Source organism: Jaculus jaculus, chromosome 10 (assembly GCF_020740685.1).
Source record: "Jaculus jaculus isolate mJacJac1 chromosome 10, mJacJac1.mat.Y.cur, whole genome shotgun sequence".
In the NCBI taxonomy this organism is placed as follows: Eukaryota; Metazoa; Chordata; class Mammalia; order Rodentia; family Dipodidae; genus Jaculus; species Jaculus jaculus.
Genome location: NC_059111.1, coordinates 24,391,916 through 24,410,320, shown reverse-complemented (window position 1 = coordinate 24,410,320; position 18,405 = coordinate 24,391,916). Strand labels below are relative to the sequence as shown.

The 18,405-nt window shown below is 49.2% G+C and overlaps 2 protein-coding genes across 3 annotated transcripts in view; one reads left to right on the top strand and one right to left on the bottom strand.

Moving 5' to 3' along the window:
• Positions 1-303: 303 nt before the first annotated feature.
• Positions 304-4,896, top strand: Isl2 (ISL LIM homeobox 2). Its single transcript, XM_004660426.2, has 6 exons — positions 304-361; positions 1,162-1,351; positions 1,596-1,858; positions 3,399-3,682; positions 4,289-4,456; positions 4,780-4,896. Exons 1-6 carry the CDS (start codon positions 304-306, stop codon positions 4,894-4,896), a joined length of 1,080 nt encoding a protein of 359 aa, XP_004660483.1.
• A 6,340-nt stretch (positions 4,897-11,236) lies between these two features.
• Scaper (S-phase cyclin A associated protein in the ER) overlaps positions 11,237-18,405 on the bottom strand; it is a 424,329-nt gene continuing 417,160 nt past the window's right edge. For both annotated transcript variants that reach the window (XM_004660424.2, XM_004660425.2), the window contains exons 30-32: positions 16,936-17,127; positions 14,300-14,351; positions 11,237-11,758 (exon numbers count right to left, since the gene is read on the bottom strand). In XM_004660424.2, coding sequence (XP_004660481.2) covers positions 11,655-11,758; positions 14,300-14,351; positions 16,936-17,127 — 348 coding nt within the window. In that variant the 3' untranslated portion in view covers positions 11,237-11,654. The remainder of the gene's footprint in view (positions 11,759-14,299; positions 14,352-16,935; positions 17,128-18,405) is intronic.

Sequence of the window (18,405 nt, the reverse complement as noted above, 5' to 3'; positions counted from 1 at the left end):
CCCTCCCTCCTTCCCCCCGGGGTCCCCATCACCTTTCTCCTCCCACCTCGCATCCCCCCCACCCTCCAACAGCGGTTGGGGTGGGTGTGGGGGGAAGCTTTAGTGACGCCACAGGACCCGCCCCCAGCTCCGGCCCTGGGGCCAGTGCGTGCTGACGTCATGCTGCGTGCGGGCCGGTGCGGAATCGCTCCTTCAACTCCGCGGGCCAGGAGAGTTAGTTAGCAAAGAGCCGAGGCTGGGCGCGCGACCCTCGTCCTTTTGCCCCCCGGGTTGGTCGCACACTTTGCGCACATCTCTTTCTGCATGGTGGATATTATTTTTCACTATCCTTTTCTGGGTGATATGGGCGATCATTCCAAGAGTAAGTCTCTCTCTCTCTGTCTCTCTCTGTGTGGGTGTGCATGCGTGTGCGTAATACACAGTATTTCCAATGCAGAAGAATGTTGAGCGGGTTCTACAAGTGGCAATGTGTTTGGAGAATAAAACGAATGCATTTCGCTGTAGCACTGTTTAATCCCTCGGAATCCCGTTGATTTTTATAATTAGACGTTATTTCTGAAGCTGGACTGAATTAGACTGAATTCTGCTTCTGTTGTCCGCTAAGACAACTGATTTTGACTTAAAGGATACGGGTGGGATTTTTTTGTTGTTGTTGTTTGTTTGCTTGTTTTACTGGCTTGCTTGTCTTTCGGGCTTTCGAAGATAGAACGATTTCTGTCGTTTGGTTTGAGATATTTCAATTAAGAAATGTCAAGGAGCCTCCGCGGCGGGCTTGCTGTGTCGGCGTGGGCACGGAGGGAGCCGCGGTGAACAGGGACATCCCGGGTCTGCACCGAGGCACCGGCGACCTCAGGGCTTAGCCGCGGCTTCTCTCTGTCGCCTCGCCCTGGTTGGAGGGCTGTGACAAGATGTACGGATGCAATGAAATCGATAACGAAAATATTTGGAGGGGAGACGAAAAGCCTTCACAAATCACACGATTTGGGGTATTTTTTCGTTTTCGATTTCCTGGACCTTTGTAGAAAGCGCATCTTTTCCTCGCCGTTGCACTTCTTGAAAGAGAGCGAGAACGGCTTGGGTTGGGGATGGAGTGGCCCAGGACGGCCTGTGTGGGGTCGGGACACCCAGGCCTGACTCGGGCCCTGCGCCCTTCCCCGCCAGAGAAGCCCGGGACGGCCATGTGCGTGGGCTGCGGGAGTCAGATCCACGACCAGTTTATCCTCCGGGTGTCTCCCGACCTGGAGTGGCACGCCGCCTGCCTCAAGTGCGCCGAGTGCAGCCAGTACCTGGATGAGACGTGCACGTGCTTCGTGAGAGACGGGAAGACCTACTGCAAGCGGGACTACGTCAGGTGAGGCCCGCCGGAATCGGGGGTCTGGGCCCCGGGGCGGAGAATGGAAGCCGGTCGCTGCGCTGCGCTGCGCTGCGCTCCGGGCCAGGCGCAGGATCGAAGGCCGCCTCCGCCCGGAACGCCTGCCGTGGCGCGTCGCAGGCCTGGTCCTCGGGTCTCCCTTGGTCTCTCGGTGGGCTCGGGAGGCGAGGGGCGATCTCTGGGCCCCGGAGCTGACCGATCCCCGCACCTTTGGACCCCGCAGGCTGTTTGGCATCAAATGCGCCAAGTGCCAGGTGGGCTTCAGCAGCAGCGACCTGGTGATGCGGGCTCGGGACAGTGTGTACCATATCGAGTGCTTCCGCTGCTCCGTGTGCAGCCGCCAGCTGCTGCCCGGGGACGAGTTCTCGCTGCGGGAGCACGAACTGCTCTGCCGCGCCGACCACGGCCTCCTGCTGGAGCGCGCCGCGGCCGGCAGCCCGCGCAGCCCCGGCCCGCTGCCCGGAGCCCGAGGCCTGCATCTGCCAGGTAAGCCGCCGCCGCTGCCGCCGCGCCCGGGGCCCTGGGGTGCCAGTGTGCAAGAGGGGTACTCCTTACCCTTTGGGCTTGGCGTACGCTTCTGTCTTTCTGTAAGGATGAGACCTGGATGCTAGGAACCCGGATGTGCTTTCGCATTGTGCCGGGGAGACGTTGCATGTGTTTTGAGCGTGTGCGCAAGGGGAATTGTGCTCTTCGCGGGACACGATGCTAGGAGCAAGCGAGGGAAGGGACCGCAGGGATTCTTAGGTGATGCCCTTTCTGGGTTAATTGCGCTGGGAAATTCTTCGTGTTTGCCTGGAGGTATGCATGCATATAAGTCATGCGGCTCCCACGGCGAGTTCTGCCAGCCTGGAGTCCACTTGAAGAAGGCCAGACGTGCAAAAGAGGGTGTGTGTGTGTGTGTGTGTGTGTGTATTTCGAAGTCCGGTTGAATGAACAAACGAACTTATCAAGTACTGCTTCATTGATGTGGGGGTTTAAAGGTACAGTGGAATCCAGTGTTAAAACACTCCACGGAATTTTCTGTCCTAGCTAGAAATCGCACAGATGTGGGGTCTAACTGTACCTCAGTGGAGAGGGTGAGGAACCCATACTCTGATCAGCCCCAAGGAGCTAGCTGGGAGGCCTGCCACACCGATCTCTCTAGACTTCGCCCCGTGGGTACTGTGGGGCCTCAAGACTCCACCCCTCTCTGGATCTCCACTTCCTCCCGATAGAATGAGGAAATTGGACTGGGTGGGCTATTTGTAAATATTTATCCAGACCTAGAAAGGCCCGGGGGAGGGGGGGGATGCATCAGTGTCAGCAGTGCCTCGTAGAGCCCTGGGTGTGTCGACCAGGTTGGATGTGAAGCAGAAAGAGTAAGCTGTTGTTGAGTGAGTCCCCATCTGGGATCTCACAGAAGGGGGGGGGGTCTCCCCTTTGTTGCGGGCTGAAGGAATCTGCGGCCCAGTGAGGAACGTGTGAGCAGCTGCAACCTGGGGGCCAGAGAACCTGGAGCCGTGAGGGGAGCCCAGGGCAGAAGACAGAGGGGTGGGGGTAAGAAAGACTCATTCTGGACCCAGGAATATTCCCTGTCGGATCTTTGAGACTTAGGACACCCCATGAGTGAGTTCGGAACTCGCCCGTCCCCTAGGCAGGGGACGAACTTGTCGATCCTTGAATCAGGGGGTACTGCGCGCTCGTGTTGCTCTCTTAACCCCCTTCCAAGTCAGCTCTGTCTTCCGAAACTCCAACCTATGAAGGGTTTTGCTCATCCTGCGGGGCCAAGTTGGGGGGTCTTCAGGGCTAGACTTAGCGCTGCAGCGGCCTAAGGTGGGTCCCTAGAGCCCCTGCTGGCTCTCGGGATGTGGGTGGGGGATGCGCTTGGGAGCGAGGAAAAGGGCCAAAAGGCACGGGTCCCTTTGGGCAAGGCGGGCAAGATGGCCAGCCAGAGCCGAGGACTAGGAGCAGTGGCGTCGGAAAGGAGTGAAAGGGGGAGCGGGGTCTGCGGGAGCTCACGTCGCGGCCCGCGCGTTTCCCCTCGCAGACGGCGGCCCGGGCCGCCAGCCCTCGCTGCGCCCGCACGTGCACAAGCCGACGGAGAAGACGACCCGCGTGCGCACGGTGCTCAACGAGAAGCAGCTGCACACGCTGCGGACCTGCTACGCCGCCAACCCGCGGCCCGACGCGCTTATGAAGGAGCAGCTGGTGGAGATGACCGGCCTGAGCCCGCGGGTCATCCGCGTCTGGTTTCAGAACAAGCGCTGCAAGGACAAGAAGAAGTCCATTCTCCTGAAGCAGCTGCAGCAGCAGCAACACAACGACAAGACGGTGAGGAGCTGCGCCATGGAGGCGGGAGGCGCCTTTCCCTCCCGGGCAGCATCAGCGCCTCACCTTTTTTTTTTGGGGGGGATGTTCGGGAGATTCAGGCAGAACTGAGCTCTCTAACAGAGCGTGACACGTGTCCCTTGAGAGCCAGGGACAGAGCCACGGCAAGGCTTGCTAGTATTGTGGCTCAGGCATGGTGTCTGCCTCCGAGTCTTCTTGTCCCACTAGCAGCCCCGAGTTTGGGGATCCTAGGTGGCGTGTTGGGTGCAGCTCCCCGAACTGGCGACTTGTGCCTTTCTTTATCACAGCTAGGGTTGAACACTCTCCCTAGCATTCCTGGGGAGGGATGGGGAGCACGGGGCTCATCTTCCTTCCCCTGGCTCAGTGGTTGACTCCCAGCCCTGAAGCTGGTGGCAGGTCTGTGGGCAGGTGGGTCGTCTGGATGACGTATGGGGACACTTCCGTGTGCGGTGGAGGGGGGCGCGGACCCCAAATAAACGCAATTCCCAAATCGTACCCTCCCCCAACCTCGAGTTTCCAGTCTCAAAGGTGGTGGGAAAGGCAGGACTCTAACTGGGGTTGCCTTTGGCCTTCTTGCTTGCCCTTTAGAGCCTCCAGGGACTGACCGGGACGCCCCTGGTGGCGGGTAGCCCCATCCGCCACGAGAGCGCGGTGCAGGGGAGCGCGGTGGAGGTGCAGACGTATCAGCCACCTTGGAAAGCGCTCAGTGACTTCGCGCTCCAGAGTGACCTGGACCAACCCGCTTTCCAACAGCTGGTGAGGCCTTGGGCTACCTGCCCTGTGTGTGGGAGGGGGTGGGGGAGACGCGGGATGGTGGAGGTGACTTCGAAAGGGAGGAGGGCCCTGGAGGCAGCCCTGGACAATGGGAAGACCGTCCGAGGCCTGAAGCATCACCCAGGTAGCTAGATCCTGGCCCTCTCTACACAGGCAGCTGCCAGCCTTGCCACGTCCCCAACCCCTGAAAACGCGGGTCAAGCTCTCAGCTGGTGGCTGGTCTGGGGACACTCTCCTACTGGGAGCTGGGGACTCTCCTGGACGTGTCTTCACCAGCTTTTTCACGGTGTCTCTTGTCGTCCCAGGTGTCCTTCTCAGAATCCGGCTCCCTAGGCAACTCCTCTGGCAGCGACGTGACCTCCCTGTCCTCGCAGCTCCCGGACACCCCCAACAGTATGGTGCCGAGTCCCGTGGAGACGTGAGCGGGGCGACCCCCTTCCCTGCCAGCCCGCGGACCTCGCATGCTCCCTGCATGAGACTCACCCATGCTCAGGCCATTCCAACTCCGAAAACTCTCTCGCTCGTGCTATTATTATTTAAAGAGAGAGGAGCTGAGAGAGAGACAGAGAAAGAAAAAAAAAAATGTTCAGGACAGACCGAAGCACCAGGACGCAACCTGCTCCACCAAGACTGGAGACTCCCTACGGCTCCAAGGACTATCTTTTATCTTACAACTAGAATTTGGGACTGACTAGGGTTAGCTCTGTCCTGTGCTTTCCTGTGCTCCCCGAGGCGGCCTCCACTCCACCTCTCCGCGGTCCACCCGCGAAGCCACCTTGCGTGGGGAACGCGCCGGGGTCCTTCCCGCGCCCGCGCAGCCTCCTGCCCCAGACCCACTCCGCGCTGCCAGGCGACTTCGCCCAGGCTCTAAGCAGGAAAGAGACCGGAATCACCCGAAAGATGTCAACCCCTAAAAGCGCATGATTGCTGGAAAAAACAAAAACAAACACAAACACACACACACACACACACACACACACACACACACACAAAGTAGAAACGAGACTTTCTTTAAAAAACGTTTTAAATTATCGATCGACGGAGGTCAGAGTGTGTGAGCCTTTGCCGAACAAACAAACGTAAGTTATTGTTATTTATTGTGAGAACAGTTCATAGTGGGACGAATATTTTGATCTTAATAAAAAAAAAAAAACCAAAACATTCCAATGTCATCATGTCCCGCTGCGCACTCCTCCATCCCCGTACGCTGTGGGCTCGGTGGGCACCGGGGGGGGAATTCAATGTCAAGGGTGTCTGGTTTCCTCTTTCCGGGTCTGGGATCCACGCGGAACCCAGCGCCTCGCGTGGTTGGGACCGCGCGCTCCTGGCCGCCGGGGATTGGGCGCCACCGGGGCGGGGCGGGGCCGGGCGGTGCGCGCTGCCTGGAGGCCTGAGCCGGCGGGCGGAGGCGCGGGCCGCGGTCGGGCCGGGAACCGTGCGCCCCGCTGGCTCCTAGCCGCGCCGGGGGACTACCCATCCCCCGAGACCGGGGCTTCACGTCCTCCCCGGGGCGCTTACTCGGGCTCTTCTTACCCTCCGTGATCTGCCGCAACCCCGTGGACCCTGGGGAGAACCGAGGCGCCCACCCCCCCGGGCCACATCCCGAGGCGGCGGCCAGGACGACTCGTCCTCCGCGCGCTGGTCCCCAGAGTGGATGCGCGACGTGATCAATCTCGCTGCATTTATTAATTCTCCCGTCTAGACAGAGGAGAAGGCCGGGCGGCGGCTCCTTATCTCCCTTTGGCATCACCTGCAAGCGATACACCGAAGGAGCCTCAACCAGCCCCGCTACCATCGCGCGCCTGCAGGAGAAAATAAGTCCACCCAAAACCAGTCTGGCGTGTCCTTGGTTTATTTTCTTTCCAGACCCGAAATGCAGGGGGCGGGGAGCGGTGGTGTGTGTGTGGGGGGAATAGCCTCTGGATATGCTGTGCCCAGGTCATTTGGTGTGACATTTCAAACCCTTGCGACTTGTTTTCTTGAAAACTGGCTATAGTGATCGCAGGAAATAACCAAGAGATACTGAATCTCCAGCAAGCCCTAGGGCAAGCAAGAGGGGGGAAAAAGAGAAAAGAAAGAAAGAGGAAAAAAAAAAAACCTGGGAGGCTCAGGTTTTACCCTCTACAAGTATTTAACCCTTTGGCAGCCTGGGACAGTTCTTTACCAAGGCCAGCCCTCACTTAGCAGTTTCAGAAAGCTGCCTGATTGTCAGCCATTCTGCAACTCTTTCCAGAGGCTGTGACATTACTTTCATGTCTTTGTCTCTAGAATTAAATGTCCCACACAGCATCCTTCTTTGTCCAAGGTTTGTTTTGAAAGAAGGCGACGCCCTAACTGGCTAGGGTATGGTAGCCGTCCTGGCTTAAGTAGATGCTGGCAAGAAAAACTGTTGCCAAGGGGCAGCTGCAACCTGGGACAGAGGTGTAGGTAGATGCCCTCTAGGTATTTCAGCAATGCCTTTGGTAGGATTCCTCACACACGGGCCGCCCCCCCACTCCTCCCCACTCCAACCCCAGCTGTGGAGGAGAGGCTAGCAATTTTACTGAAAGAAAATGGGAAGAGGTGGGAAATTTTAAGCACGTTTACAGTTGAGTTCCTGAAAGTTAAGGTGATGTTAGCACAAATACAAAAGCGAACATTCCGCTTGCTTCTTTGGGATTTAGGAAATGGTACTGCTCACAAAGAGATAAGGGAAGAGATATACAGAGCTAATGAGGACCAGCTTTACTTCTCAATGCTCAGAAACAGTTTTACTAGTCAGGGCTGGGTTCTTTGAGGCTTCCTCCCTTTAACATAGACCATTCCCTCCCAAGCAAAAGTACAGATTTCTCTTTTATCCATCTGGCTGGCTATTGGAAGTGGAAACTAAGCTTCCAATAAATCTTACTTTTGGTTTATCCAGAATATTGTGGCTTCACCTTTTTTAAAAAAATTAAAAATGGATTAACAGATTCTTAATTTGCTACTAGCCCTGAATTTTGGCTTTTGACAGACTGCAGTATTTTATGAAGGAAAACACCTATCGACCTAATCACAATGATATTTTCCCCTCATCATCCATTGATTAGAAAAAGAAACAATCACCTCTTTAAAACTTACATGTATTGTTTTTAAGATTGGGAGAGGACTCTGATAAAAGCGGTTATTGCATTAAGATGCTTGTGTCTTTATCCGTAGCTGTATGAACCATCCCATGGCTCTTTTTCTCCTTGTGTACCCCAGAGTGTGTATCATTTTCTCTCTGGGTTTCCAGAGAGAGGGTTTAATTCTGCAGTCTTATTATAATGTCCCTGGTGAGGTGTTAGAGCTACGCTTGGTTAGCTATATTAATCAACATCAGTTTTGCTGGTTCCCAGGTCATCTTTAAACATCTTCTGTAATACAACCAGGATGTCCCTGTAAATTAAATTACCTGTGACAATGATGTGTTGTATTTATGCTATCTAAACTTTTTTTTTTTTTTTTTCCCGAGGCAAGGTCTCACTCTGGCCCAGGCTGACCTGGAATTCACTATGTAGTCTCAGGGTGGCCTCGAACTCACAGCAATCCTTCTACCTCTGCCTCCCGAGTGATGGGATTAAAGGCACGCACCACCATGCCTGGCTATCTAAACTTTTTTTTTTTTCGCATTGTATCTTTTTTTTTTTTTTGGTTTATTTTTATTTATTTGAGAGCAACAGAGAACGAGGCAGAGAGAGAGAGAGAGAGAGAGAATGGGCGCGCCAGGGCTTCCAGCCTCTGCAAACGAACTCCAGACGCGTGCGCCCCCTTGTGCATCTGGCTAACGTGGGACCTGGGGAACCGAGCCTCAAACCGGGGTCCTTAGGCTTCACAGGCAAGCGCTTAACCGCTAAGCCATCTCTCCAGCCCTGGCTATCTAAACTTTTAATAAACGATAGCCAGGTATGTGGTGGTGAAAAAAAAAAAAAATCTCAGTTTGAGAAAAGAGGCCATAGGTGAAAACTTGGAACGAGAGTTACTTGTTCACTCTGGAGTAAGGTTTTCTCTGAAGACATAATAATTCGCATTGCTCTATGAAATTGAGGCAGAAAATGGATCCCTGAGTTTTGGACTATTAAGCCACACAATTTACTACCTATTGTACAACTGCCCAATTCTGGGAAGTTTCAGAATCCCTGTGGCGGTATTCCCGGTGGATTTTAAATTTTAATGGATGTGGCACGGGAACCAGCCTTTAAATTTTGAATATGGAGTAATTTCAAGCTCTGTTTTGTCAGAGCCGGGAAGACGGGGTTTAAGTGAAAGATTGTCTAAGACTCTCCACTAGGAAATTTCCAGATTGCCGCAGTTGCCTGGGGGAGAGCTTAAACTGCCACACAGTCAGCTACATTGTCACTCACCCCATCATGTGAGCTAGCCAAAAAGAGAGCGAGGGAAGCAGCTGAACAGCAGACCGCCAGGGAGAGAAAAACAGTGGAGGAGTATTTGCAGAGAAGTAAGTTCCCAATGGAGTTGTGATAAAAGCAGGAAATTCAGAGTTTATTAAGCCCGATGCGGAGAAGATTAGAGGCTTTTAAATGTGGGTCTGATTGATGCGAAAGTAAACTTTCTTGGAAATACTGAGATTTAGTGTTATGATGAGGGGTTGTGTGACCCATTACAGGCTAGCACCTTGCTGACGGAGACTGCGCACGGAAGATACAGCTGAAAGAAGCTGGGCTGAGGGTAGTAATGGGAGCAAGAAAGGGGCCAAGGACGTCTTCTAAGAGATCCAGATGTGGGGTGGGGTGTTGAGCAGCTCAAGGTCCTCTGGAGCCCCAGCACCAAGCCTAGGCGGGAGCGCTAGGTGAGTCCAGTCCTTGGCCACAGGACCACCCACTGCCATGGTCAAGGTGAGCAGCTGGAGGGAGAGTAGGTCAGAGAGCCCAGGCAGGGGCAGCCAGCCTGATAGGTAAAGTGAAGATGAATATGGGGATCTGGGGCCCACGGGGCTGGGGCCGAGGAGGGAGAAGCTGAGGTGCCGCAGAATAATTTCTTCCCGGATTATCAAGGCTGGTGGCTTCCCTGGGAGACAGTAAGAAACGACCCAAGTGGCTTTCAACCGCTGTGTTAGGCCTGGAAAGCGCGGGTTAAGTTTACGGGAGGTCAGGTCATGACCTAAACCCTAAGGGAGGCAAGTTCCTGGTTCAAGGTCACAATGGCTCTGGTCCTGGGTAGAACTCTTGGTGGTGGTGGTGGTGGGGGGAAGCGATCTGCCTTTCTGGGCAAGAAATTCGTTTGAGCAATGGCTTTGAGTGTTCAAATGTCGCTGCTTCCAAGGCCATGGGCAATTTGTTTTCTTGGTGGGGCTGTGCAGTTTACGTCCAGTCATCGGCTGCTTACCAGGCGTAGACCCAGCAGTGATCTTTCGCCTTGACTTTGGGGGGGAATCTCCCTGTGGTCACTGAGCCTCAGGAGACGTCACGCGGTCCTGGGAATTTAGAAGCCACCAAACCCCAGGGGAGTTGGAGTTTAAGTCCCAGGTTTGGGGAGCCCATCCAAAAGGGACTTCAGGCGGCGGGAGGGGTGGTCAGGAGATGCCCCAGGCCCAGCTTTTACCACAGGAGCTGGCTGGGACCGGGTTTGTGTCTCTCGGTCCCCCACCACGAGAGGTGCAATGAGACCATTCAATTAAATGTTTAATTGCGAATTCTGATATGGTTTCTGGGAGGTTAATCACAGATGTCTCGATTATTTATGGCTTTTTGGCAAATTTCCGACCAGATAAGAGGTATATTCTATTGCGAAGCGTCTTGCAGGAAATCTTATAAATATTTGATGAGTCCTTTCAGCTACGAGGATCCTGAGCCCACGCCTGGGAGCTCGGGGCCTGGGAAGCTCCTCTCCGGGTAGGGGCTGCGGGGGTGGGGGGGGGGGAGGAGGAGGAGGAGGAGGAGGCGGCGGCGGCGGCGGCTGGGGCCTTCACCTGCCTCCTCCTCCTCCTCCGCGGTGGTGCAGGGCGCCAGGCCTTGCTCCGCCTCCGCCTCGCCTTGGCTGGGGGCTCGGGGTCCCGGCGACACCGAATGGCCTCGGCAGTCCGTCCTGGTCCCGGAGCAGAGAGAAGGGCGTGGATCCAGCCAGACTCGGGCCCCGGAAAGATGCCAGGCTCTCCGTTGAAGTCAGACCTCTGTCTTTGCTTTCGATTTGTAAAGAAATAAACAGAATACACACAAGTGGGCAGCTCCGAGAGGTTCCAAAAGGAAGTGCCCGGAGTATAAGGTAAGTTTGCTTTTAAGAACGCAGCTAAGCGTGTGCGTGTGTTTTCCAGTCCCCCACCCCCTTCCCACTCCCAAAGGTCCAGGTTTTCGGGTCAGGTCCTCCTCCCCACCCCACCAGATCTGTTTTTTAGGTAATACCTGAAATGATTACTGATGTCACTCAGGGAGGCTTAGCACTGGCCATCGGCTTAGGGTGGAGGGAACAAGAGAAAAGGTCAACTCTTTCTAAGGGCCGGTAACTGGCTCAAACTTATTCAGAACCACGGCCACCTTCCACTTTACTTTTACTCTGGCCCTGCTTCCTTTCAGTTGTTTAAGAAAATATTCTCAGGTGACGCTTTCAGACCAGAACTTTTAATTCTGAAGAATAATTTCAGTTCAGCAGTGCTACCAGGAGGCTCTCATTCTTATCTGCCCTGGGGAGTTTAGGAAGATCAGAGCTTAATGCTCTGAATTAATTTCAAATAGTCCCTAAACATACTATGCAACCAGCATGTCATAAACAATGTTGCCCCAAATTTTAAAAAGGCAAATTTACAGCAGGTTAAACTTTAGGCTTTTAATTGAGATACGTCAGGAGTTGGAATAAGCACTTTCCTTTTAAATTTGCTTTGCTTTAACATGAAAAATCAACACTGAAAACAGAATGCCATTTTATTACAAGAACAGAACAGACTTGTTGATTTTTTATCTAATTTTACCCATATTACAAATAATATATTATCATAGTATGGAAGTTAGCAAACTCCAAAATATAAACGAGACTTAACTTGTGAATTAGGAGGAACATAAAGTATGTACAGTCATTAGAAACAGTTCCAAGTTTGCCCATTTCTACAGTGTGGAGCAGAGCATGGCCGCGCGGGGAAGATCTCCTCCGGGAACAGTTACAATGGTTGTCTGAACAAGTTAAAATACTAACAAAAGTATTCAAAATCAGAATCAGCAAAAAAAAAAAAAAATTATTTTTTCTCCTTTTTCAAGAAAAACTGTCGAGCTTCTTCCCAGGCCTGCTGAGGAAATCTGTTAGCCAGCTCCAGATAGTCTTGGGAATCAAGGCATTTTCCTGAGAGGAACAAGAGAGAGATCACTGAGTTAAATAATAAAATTCTTTAGAAGTTAAACTTATTGTTACCTGACAATTTTTTTTTTTTTTTTTTTGCATTGTATGTAAATAAAGTGATTGGGTTATCTTTATATCAATCTATTTATAGTATAAATACCTAGCATGTATTTTAACCTAATTCCGTTTGTGCTTCTAACATAGTCAGACTTTAACCTATGTACAAAACAACATGAAAAAGAAGTTGTGGACTCTGGAATAAGAAAGTAACCAGGAGTTAAGTAGAGGACATCTGTACTCGAGGTGAGTCTGTGTCAGTGGAGACTTTCTGGTGGAGACTGAACCCAGGGCTTTGTGCATAAGGAGCAGCTCTGTCACTGAGCCAAACGGTGACTTTCCCTCTAAAATAGTTTATTTGATTTAAAATGTGAATGTAAGTATACCTGTAAGATTGTTCAAATGAGGCATTCAAATTGCCTATTTGGCAGCAGAAGCAATGGTTAGCAGCCCAGGGTCGTCATGGAATGGTGGGTAACAGTCAAAATTCCTCCTCAGCAGTGAGAATGTGGCGATCCCAAAGCTACCTTCACGCTTAGAAGGTTTGCCTGGGCAATGAATTTAAAATGTCTTGAGCCATTTTATGTGGACTTAATGTAGGCAGAAAGGGAAGGCATGTGAAAAGTACAAACTGGCTAGCTGGTAAGGTGTCATCTCTCTTCCAACAGGTAAGTATAGTGCGAGCTGTCCTACTAGAGTGCGCACTCTTAGGGAGCAAAGCAGAGAGCCACTGCCCATCTGCCGCTCTGGGTGAAGACTGCTGTAACCGGCTCAGCTTGGAAATCGGAGAAGGCATTCCTTTGCAAAGGAAAGAAGGTTGAGACTTCCACAGGCCTCAGCCCACCGAGCAGACGAGGCAGCTCCTGGGGCTGTGCCTTACAGATCTATGGCAAACACAGTGACTCATCTGTTTTGGGCAGGAGAAAAGAGTAAGAAGAAAGCATGTCTACACAGTTGCATTGGCAGAAATACTGTTGCTCAATTAGAAATGAATACATTAGAAGATTTTTCTAAGTGTTTTCATATGTTCAAAATTTAAAAATCATTTTGTAAGAAATAATAAATCATGCTGATTTCTTTCAAGTGTCCTTTAATAGCTTAAAAAGAGGCTGTGGGTGAGCCCAGGGCAGAGCTGAGCTTGCACACTAGCCCTGGCTTCAGCACCCGGAGCCCACTGCGGTGCTGACTTCGACTGCTGAGAAGCTGCCTGGCGTTCTGGTTACTTTTCCGAGTACCTGAGTCAATAAAATCCCACATATGATATTGTAACAGTTTTAGCTGCTCTGCTTTCTTCTATGTACTTTCTAACTATGTCCACTGTCCACAATTGTGTGATAGATCCAGGGTGTCTCCAAGAAAGGAATTCCTGGTGGGAGCCCCAGTGGGTCTTATAGGTGGTGAGTTCCTGAATGATCATCCTATGTGTTTTGTGTTTTAGTCAGGGTCTCATGTAGCCTATGCTACCTTCAAACTTGTTATGTAGCCAAGGATGATGCCCAACTATGGGATTGAAGGAGTGGGCCACTCTGCCCAGCTTAGAACAACCAAGTTAAGCATTATCAAACTAATGGAGGTGTTGGAGAAGATCTGGTCTCATTAATCAGAGATATTGCCACAACAGTCAGACACAGATTAAACTATACTTCTCCATTCTAGTATGGGTAGCAAAGTATTTAAAATTGTAAGAGTATAGTTTAAATCTCTAACTCTTGTCACAAGAAACAACTCATCAGGAACGAAAAGGAAAAAAAAAAAGCCTCTAAGCCTTTTGGTCGAGTGTTCTGCTAATTTGATGTTTTTTTTTTTTTCCCAAGTAAAATATTTCAATAAAAAGTTCAAGTACTTGAGTTCAGTGGGGAATATGGGCTATTAGCAACTTCATCATGAACACTGGGATTTCAGCATGTGTATGAGAAATGTAGGCCAGGTCTTACTTATGACAAAGTGGTTCTTGAGTAATTATCGTCATTTAATATATCTTGCATGAAGTAAGAACACAAAGATGTTCTGTGCTTTTAATTCCATGCACTTTTCTATATGTTCTTTGTGTGTGATAGTATATGTGTGTATGTATGTTTATGTACATATATGTGGATATGTGTTTAGAGGCCACAGGACCAGCTCAGGTATCATGCCCAAGCACAGTGTCCAGAGACAGGGTCTCTCATCAGCCTGGAGCTTACCGATTGGGCTACACTAGCTGGCCGTTAAGCTACAGGAGTCCTCCCCAGTGTTGGGATTACAGGTGTGTACCGCCCTGCCTGGCATTTGCATGTGGGTACTGGGGATTGAGTTCAGGTCCTCATGCTTTTGAGGCAATCATTTTACTGACTGAATTATTTCCTAACCCCCTCTGGTTATTCTGATGCACCCATGCTTCACTCAAGTATTTGGGATCTGAACCTCAAGTCCTTTAGGTAATATAATCTAGAAAATTCATTCATGTGTCCATGAAACACATGAAATTTAGTTTCAACAGAGACCTACCTTTGGGCTGGTAAGAATGATTATCTACCTGTCCCAGAGTCTGTGCAGAATCCTATGTGAGAAGAGAGAAGTGTGTTTAGACCAAAGTTCTGCATCGAGGACTGCACAAAGGCAGCTGTGCATGTACTGCTGACTCATGCACCCGCTTTACAGGCATTGCTGACTCATGCCTCCACCTTTGCATGAGTTCTCTGGAGCACAAGCGTAAAAGCAGAAGAAAGTGATGCTACATAGTCCAGGTTCTTGTAAGGTTAAACCAGAGTGATGACTGAAATCTTGCTAATAAAATATTACCCAGGGCTGGGCTGCTGCCTACTTTGGAAGCTACAGCTTTAATTTATACCTAACAACCTAAAATTTAAACCAAATTTGCTGTCTTAGCTACTGGAAGATTTGAACAATTTTTCCTTTTTGGTCAGGGTCTTGCTATGTAGCCTAGGCAGGCCTCAAACTGGCGAGCCACTACTTCAACTCCCCAGTGAGCACTGACCAGACTGAAAAGTACGACAACCAACCAGTGTTCTGCAGCTAAACCTCACAACTTGGTAAGTTTATTTTTAGGTGTAAACTGAAAAAAAAGTGGGGGGGGGGGGAAGGAGTCTATTATAGATCATCAGCTCTTTTTTTTTTTTTTTTTTGGTTTTTGGAGGTAGGGTGTCACTCTAGCTCAGGCTGACCTGGAACTCATTATGTAGTCTCAGGCCCCAGGCTGGCCTTGAACTCATGGCGATTCTCCTACCTCTGCCTCCCGTGTGCTGGGATTAAAGCATGCGCCACCATGCCCGGCTCTCATCAGCTCATTTTAATGTCATTTTAAGTGATTATTAATAATCTAATACATGGGATTATGAAACATTTTATAAGTTAAAACTCAAAATATATGCATTCCCTTGAGCACATTTATAGAAAAAACTTGATTTAATTTCACTAGCCTAATATGTTATCCAAGAAAGCAATATATTAAGTTTCTATAGCACTTACAAAATTTAATGTATGAAATATGGGCTATTTGGAATAGTTATGATCAGTAAAATATGAAAACAGAACATATATATATATGTATATGGCTTTTACTTTAGATTCTGGTCTCATTTTTTTGTGTGTGACAGTCTTACTATGTAGTTCAGGTTGGCTTCACACTCACTGTCTTCTTTAGTGTGTCACTTGTGTTTTGGTAAGTAATTTTAGTGTAAGGAAGAAACTAAGCTGCACACACGCGCATGTGCCTGTGCTCGGTGTCATGGCTGTGGCTGAGGAGCCTTTGCTTTGCCGTGACAAGCTGCACATTGCCTCTCCGAGGCCCCGACCCTGCTCCTGCCTTCCCTTTCTCCACAGCGCTTATCATTATGGCTCATACTATGTTTGACTTTGTTGTTGTTTAGCGAAAGGTCTGAAGGCAGGAACTGTTATCTGTTTCATGCTTTGCTCTAGTACACACTCAGAGACTACCTGCTGAATGCAAGGAACAGTCTTCTGACCAAAAAGATTGCAGCCTTAAAATTCTTTGTATTTGCTGTTTAATTTTGCCTTAAGTTTCTAAGACTGACAAATCCTGTGTTGGCATGATGGTTACATACTATAAGATTTCATTCATAAGACAGTTTGAAAATCATACTTATAGATCTGAATATATGACTTGTACCTATTCTCAAAAAATGGAATCCAGGCTCACATGTAACAAATAAGCAAAAAATAAAACATTTCTAAATGTAGCTGACCTAACTGTATTTATTAATCAATCTAATAGGGGTTTAGAAAAATGTAAAGCGCTACTTGTTGTCTAAGAAAGAGAGGGCTGGGAACTCCTGAGCCATGCTCGGTGCCTCCCAACCAGCTGGTTAGGATCACACTCTTGTCGGAGGTATCTGAAAATCAGCCAGAATAAAGAACGGTGCTGGAAAGAACTCTGCTTTCTGTTTGACTATTGTAAAGGACAGAAAATATCATCCTCACCCGTGTGTACCAAGGAGTGATTTCACCATGGAACATTTGAACAAAAATGGGACATTTTTCAGAAAGATTAAAAAAACACACAGAAGCCCAACTTGCTTATTCTATTGTCAGCTAACTTAGTTAACTTACATGTGGCACCGTTACTTTGCCACAGCATTATTTCTGGTTTCAGTCCATCAGAATTTAACTGGATTAAAGAAACACAAAGCTGCACTTAAAAGTTTTAGATTTAAAAAAAGCAATCGAACAAGTTTTTCTTCCCCCAAGCCTATCAATGCAAATTAAATTTATTTTTAAAATTGACAAACTCAAGTTTTAGTCGATCTTCTTCACCAGTTACTGTCCACCCTCTCTCTATCAGCAAGACTAAAAGCAATACAGGTGTAATGGCCGAGACCTTCAAGGAGACCACAGATCTGTTGGACACATTTCTCAAGGTGGGTTTTCAAGCCTTACTGGTGAAAACATCCTTTCCTTGCAATCCTCTAAACTGTTAAGCCTCAGTTCTAGTAATGAGACTTAAGAAACTATTCTAATTCTTTCGAAATTAATTTGTCAAGCTTAGGAATAGGAGAAGATTTAAAAGCAGTGTGGAGGGCAAGAATAACAGTGGCTTGTGTTCACTTTTCACCTGAATTAGTTTGTACATGAAATCAGAGAATTAGGCACAATGTCAAAGGTACCTGAATGAATGTGGCCAGTAACACACAGCTCATCTCCTGCTCCAGAATGACCTTGTTCTGAAGGTTGTTGTAACAAGCAGCGATCAGAGAGGGGAACAACACTTTGACCCGGCGAGGGTCACTGAAGTACTGGAAGGGCAGCTGGCAGAGCTTCTGCAGCACGGTGGGGCGGCGGCCCGACTGCACCACGACCTACAACAGAGGCGGAGGGCCGTGAGCGCCAGGGGCCTGCCCGCCCCGCCCTGGGGTAGCCCCCAGCCAGCGGGGGACAGAGTCACGGAGACTGTGCTGAACGAGTGTGAAGAGAAGTTTTTGGGTCCTTATTAGAACGTAACAAGTGACATTTGAAAAGAGTCAAAAAATTTAAAAAATTCATTTCCCAAGTCAAGAAAAAGATTCCAAAAGATATTACAATTCATGTAGAAGGTGCAGGGGGCGGGGGGAAGGGAGAGGCACAGATTCTGAAACATTCAGCGTGCACACTGCTTAGGTGCTCGCTACACTCCTGAAGGCATGGAACCCTACTCTAAGAGCTGCTCATGAGGAAGTAGGACCTTTGCTACAGCCCGGCCCACTGCAGTCGTGCTTAGCATATCTCACTGCACACACTGCAGGCAGCTAGATGGATTCCGTATGCAGGCAGGTCCTAGAAAGCAAAGGGACTGGCTCTAAGCGGAAGGAATAGTTCCAGCAAGTACAGGATCTAAGATCCTTCCTCCAATCCATATTCCTTATCTTTGTTTCCATCAGTGCCATTGAATCTAAAAGGAGAATTGTTTAGAGAAATGAGACTGTTGTCTTAAAGCAGTCTAGGTTTACAACTGTGTACATTTTAAGAAATAGGGCAATGCAATTAATGGACTTGCAGGGAAGCCCTCTTAATTTACTCCCTAGGCCTACATGATAAACTAAGAAATGTCAAAATCAGATCTGTTTCAAGTAACTTTGATTAGACAGTTCTAATATGAAAGAGCTGGGTGACCCAAAGCCCACTTCGTAGTATAGAAGGAAGTACAGAGAAGGTTAGGAGCACTGTAAAACCCAAGGTCAGGATTGTAAATTGTACTTGGAAAAACACAATTTTACAGGTACACACCCAGACAGGACGGCATTCAAATTAAAACCAGAAGGACAGAATGAAACAGCAGAGGCAGGAGAAACATAAATTACAGGGATTTACAAGTTTTCAAAGTACTTTTAACAATACTTTAAGAACACATTCTCAGATGATAATGCAGTTTGGTTTAAGAACAAAATCAACAAAGTAATAGTTCACATATTTTCGTTCAATAGCTAAAATGACATCAAAAACCTTTAGAGAATGTTGATAGGGACTTGTTAATACCTTCAAATCCAAAAGGCATTTTAAAGACTAGCACTGTGTGACAATTCTGCACATGGCTATGTGCTGCCGTTTCTGACACTGGCTGAAAAAAATGTGCCCTATCATCTACTTTATTGATAAAACAT

Bases quoted from the DNA above. Each gene is read 5' to 3' on its own strand.
- Isl2 (XM_004660426.2), top strand. From the start codon at position 304: ATGGTGGATATTATTTTTCACTATCCTTTTCTGGGTGATATGGGCGAT. The intron at 1,352-1,595 runs GTGAGGCCCGCC...TGGACCCCGCAG, and splicing joins TGCAAGCGGGACTACGTCAG to GCTGTTTGGCATCAAATGCG. The intron at 1,859-3,398 runs GTAAGCCGCCGC...TTCCCCTCGCAG, and splicing joins CCGAGGCCTGCATCTGCCAG to ACGGCGGCCCGGGCCGCCAG.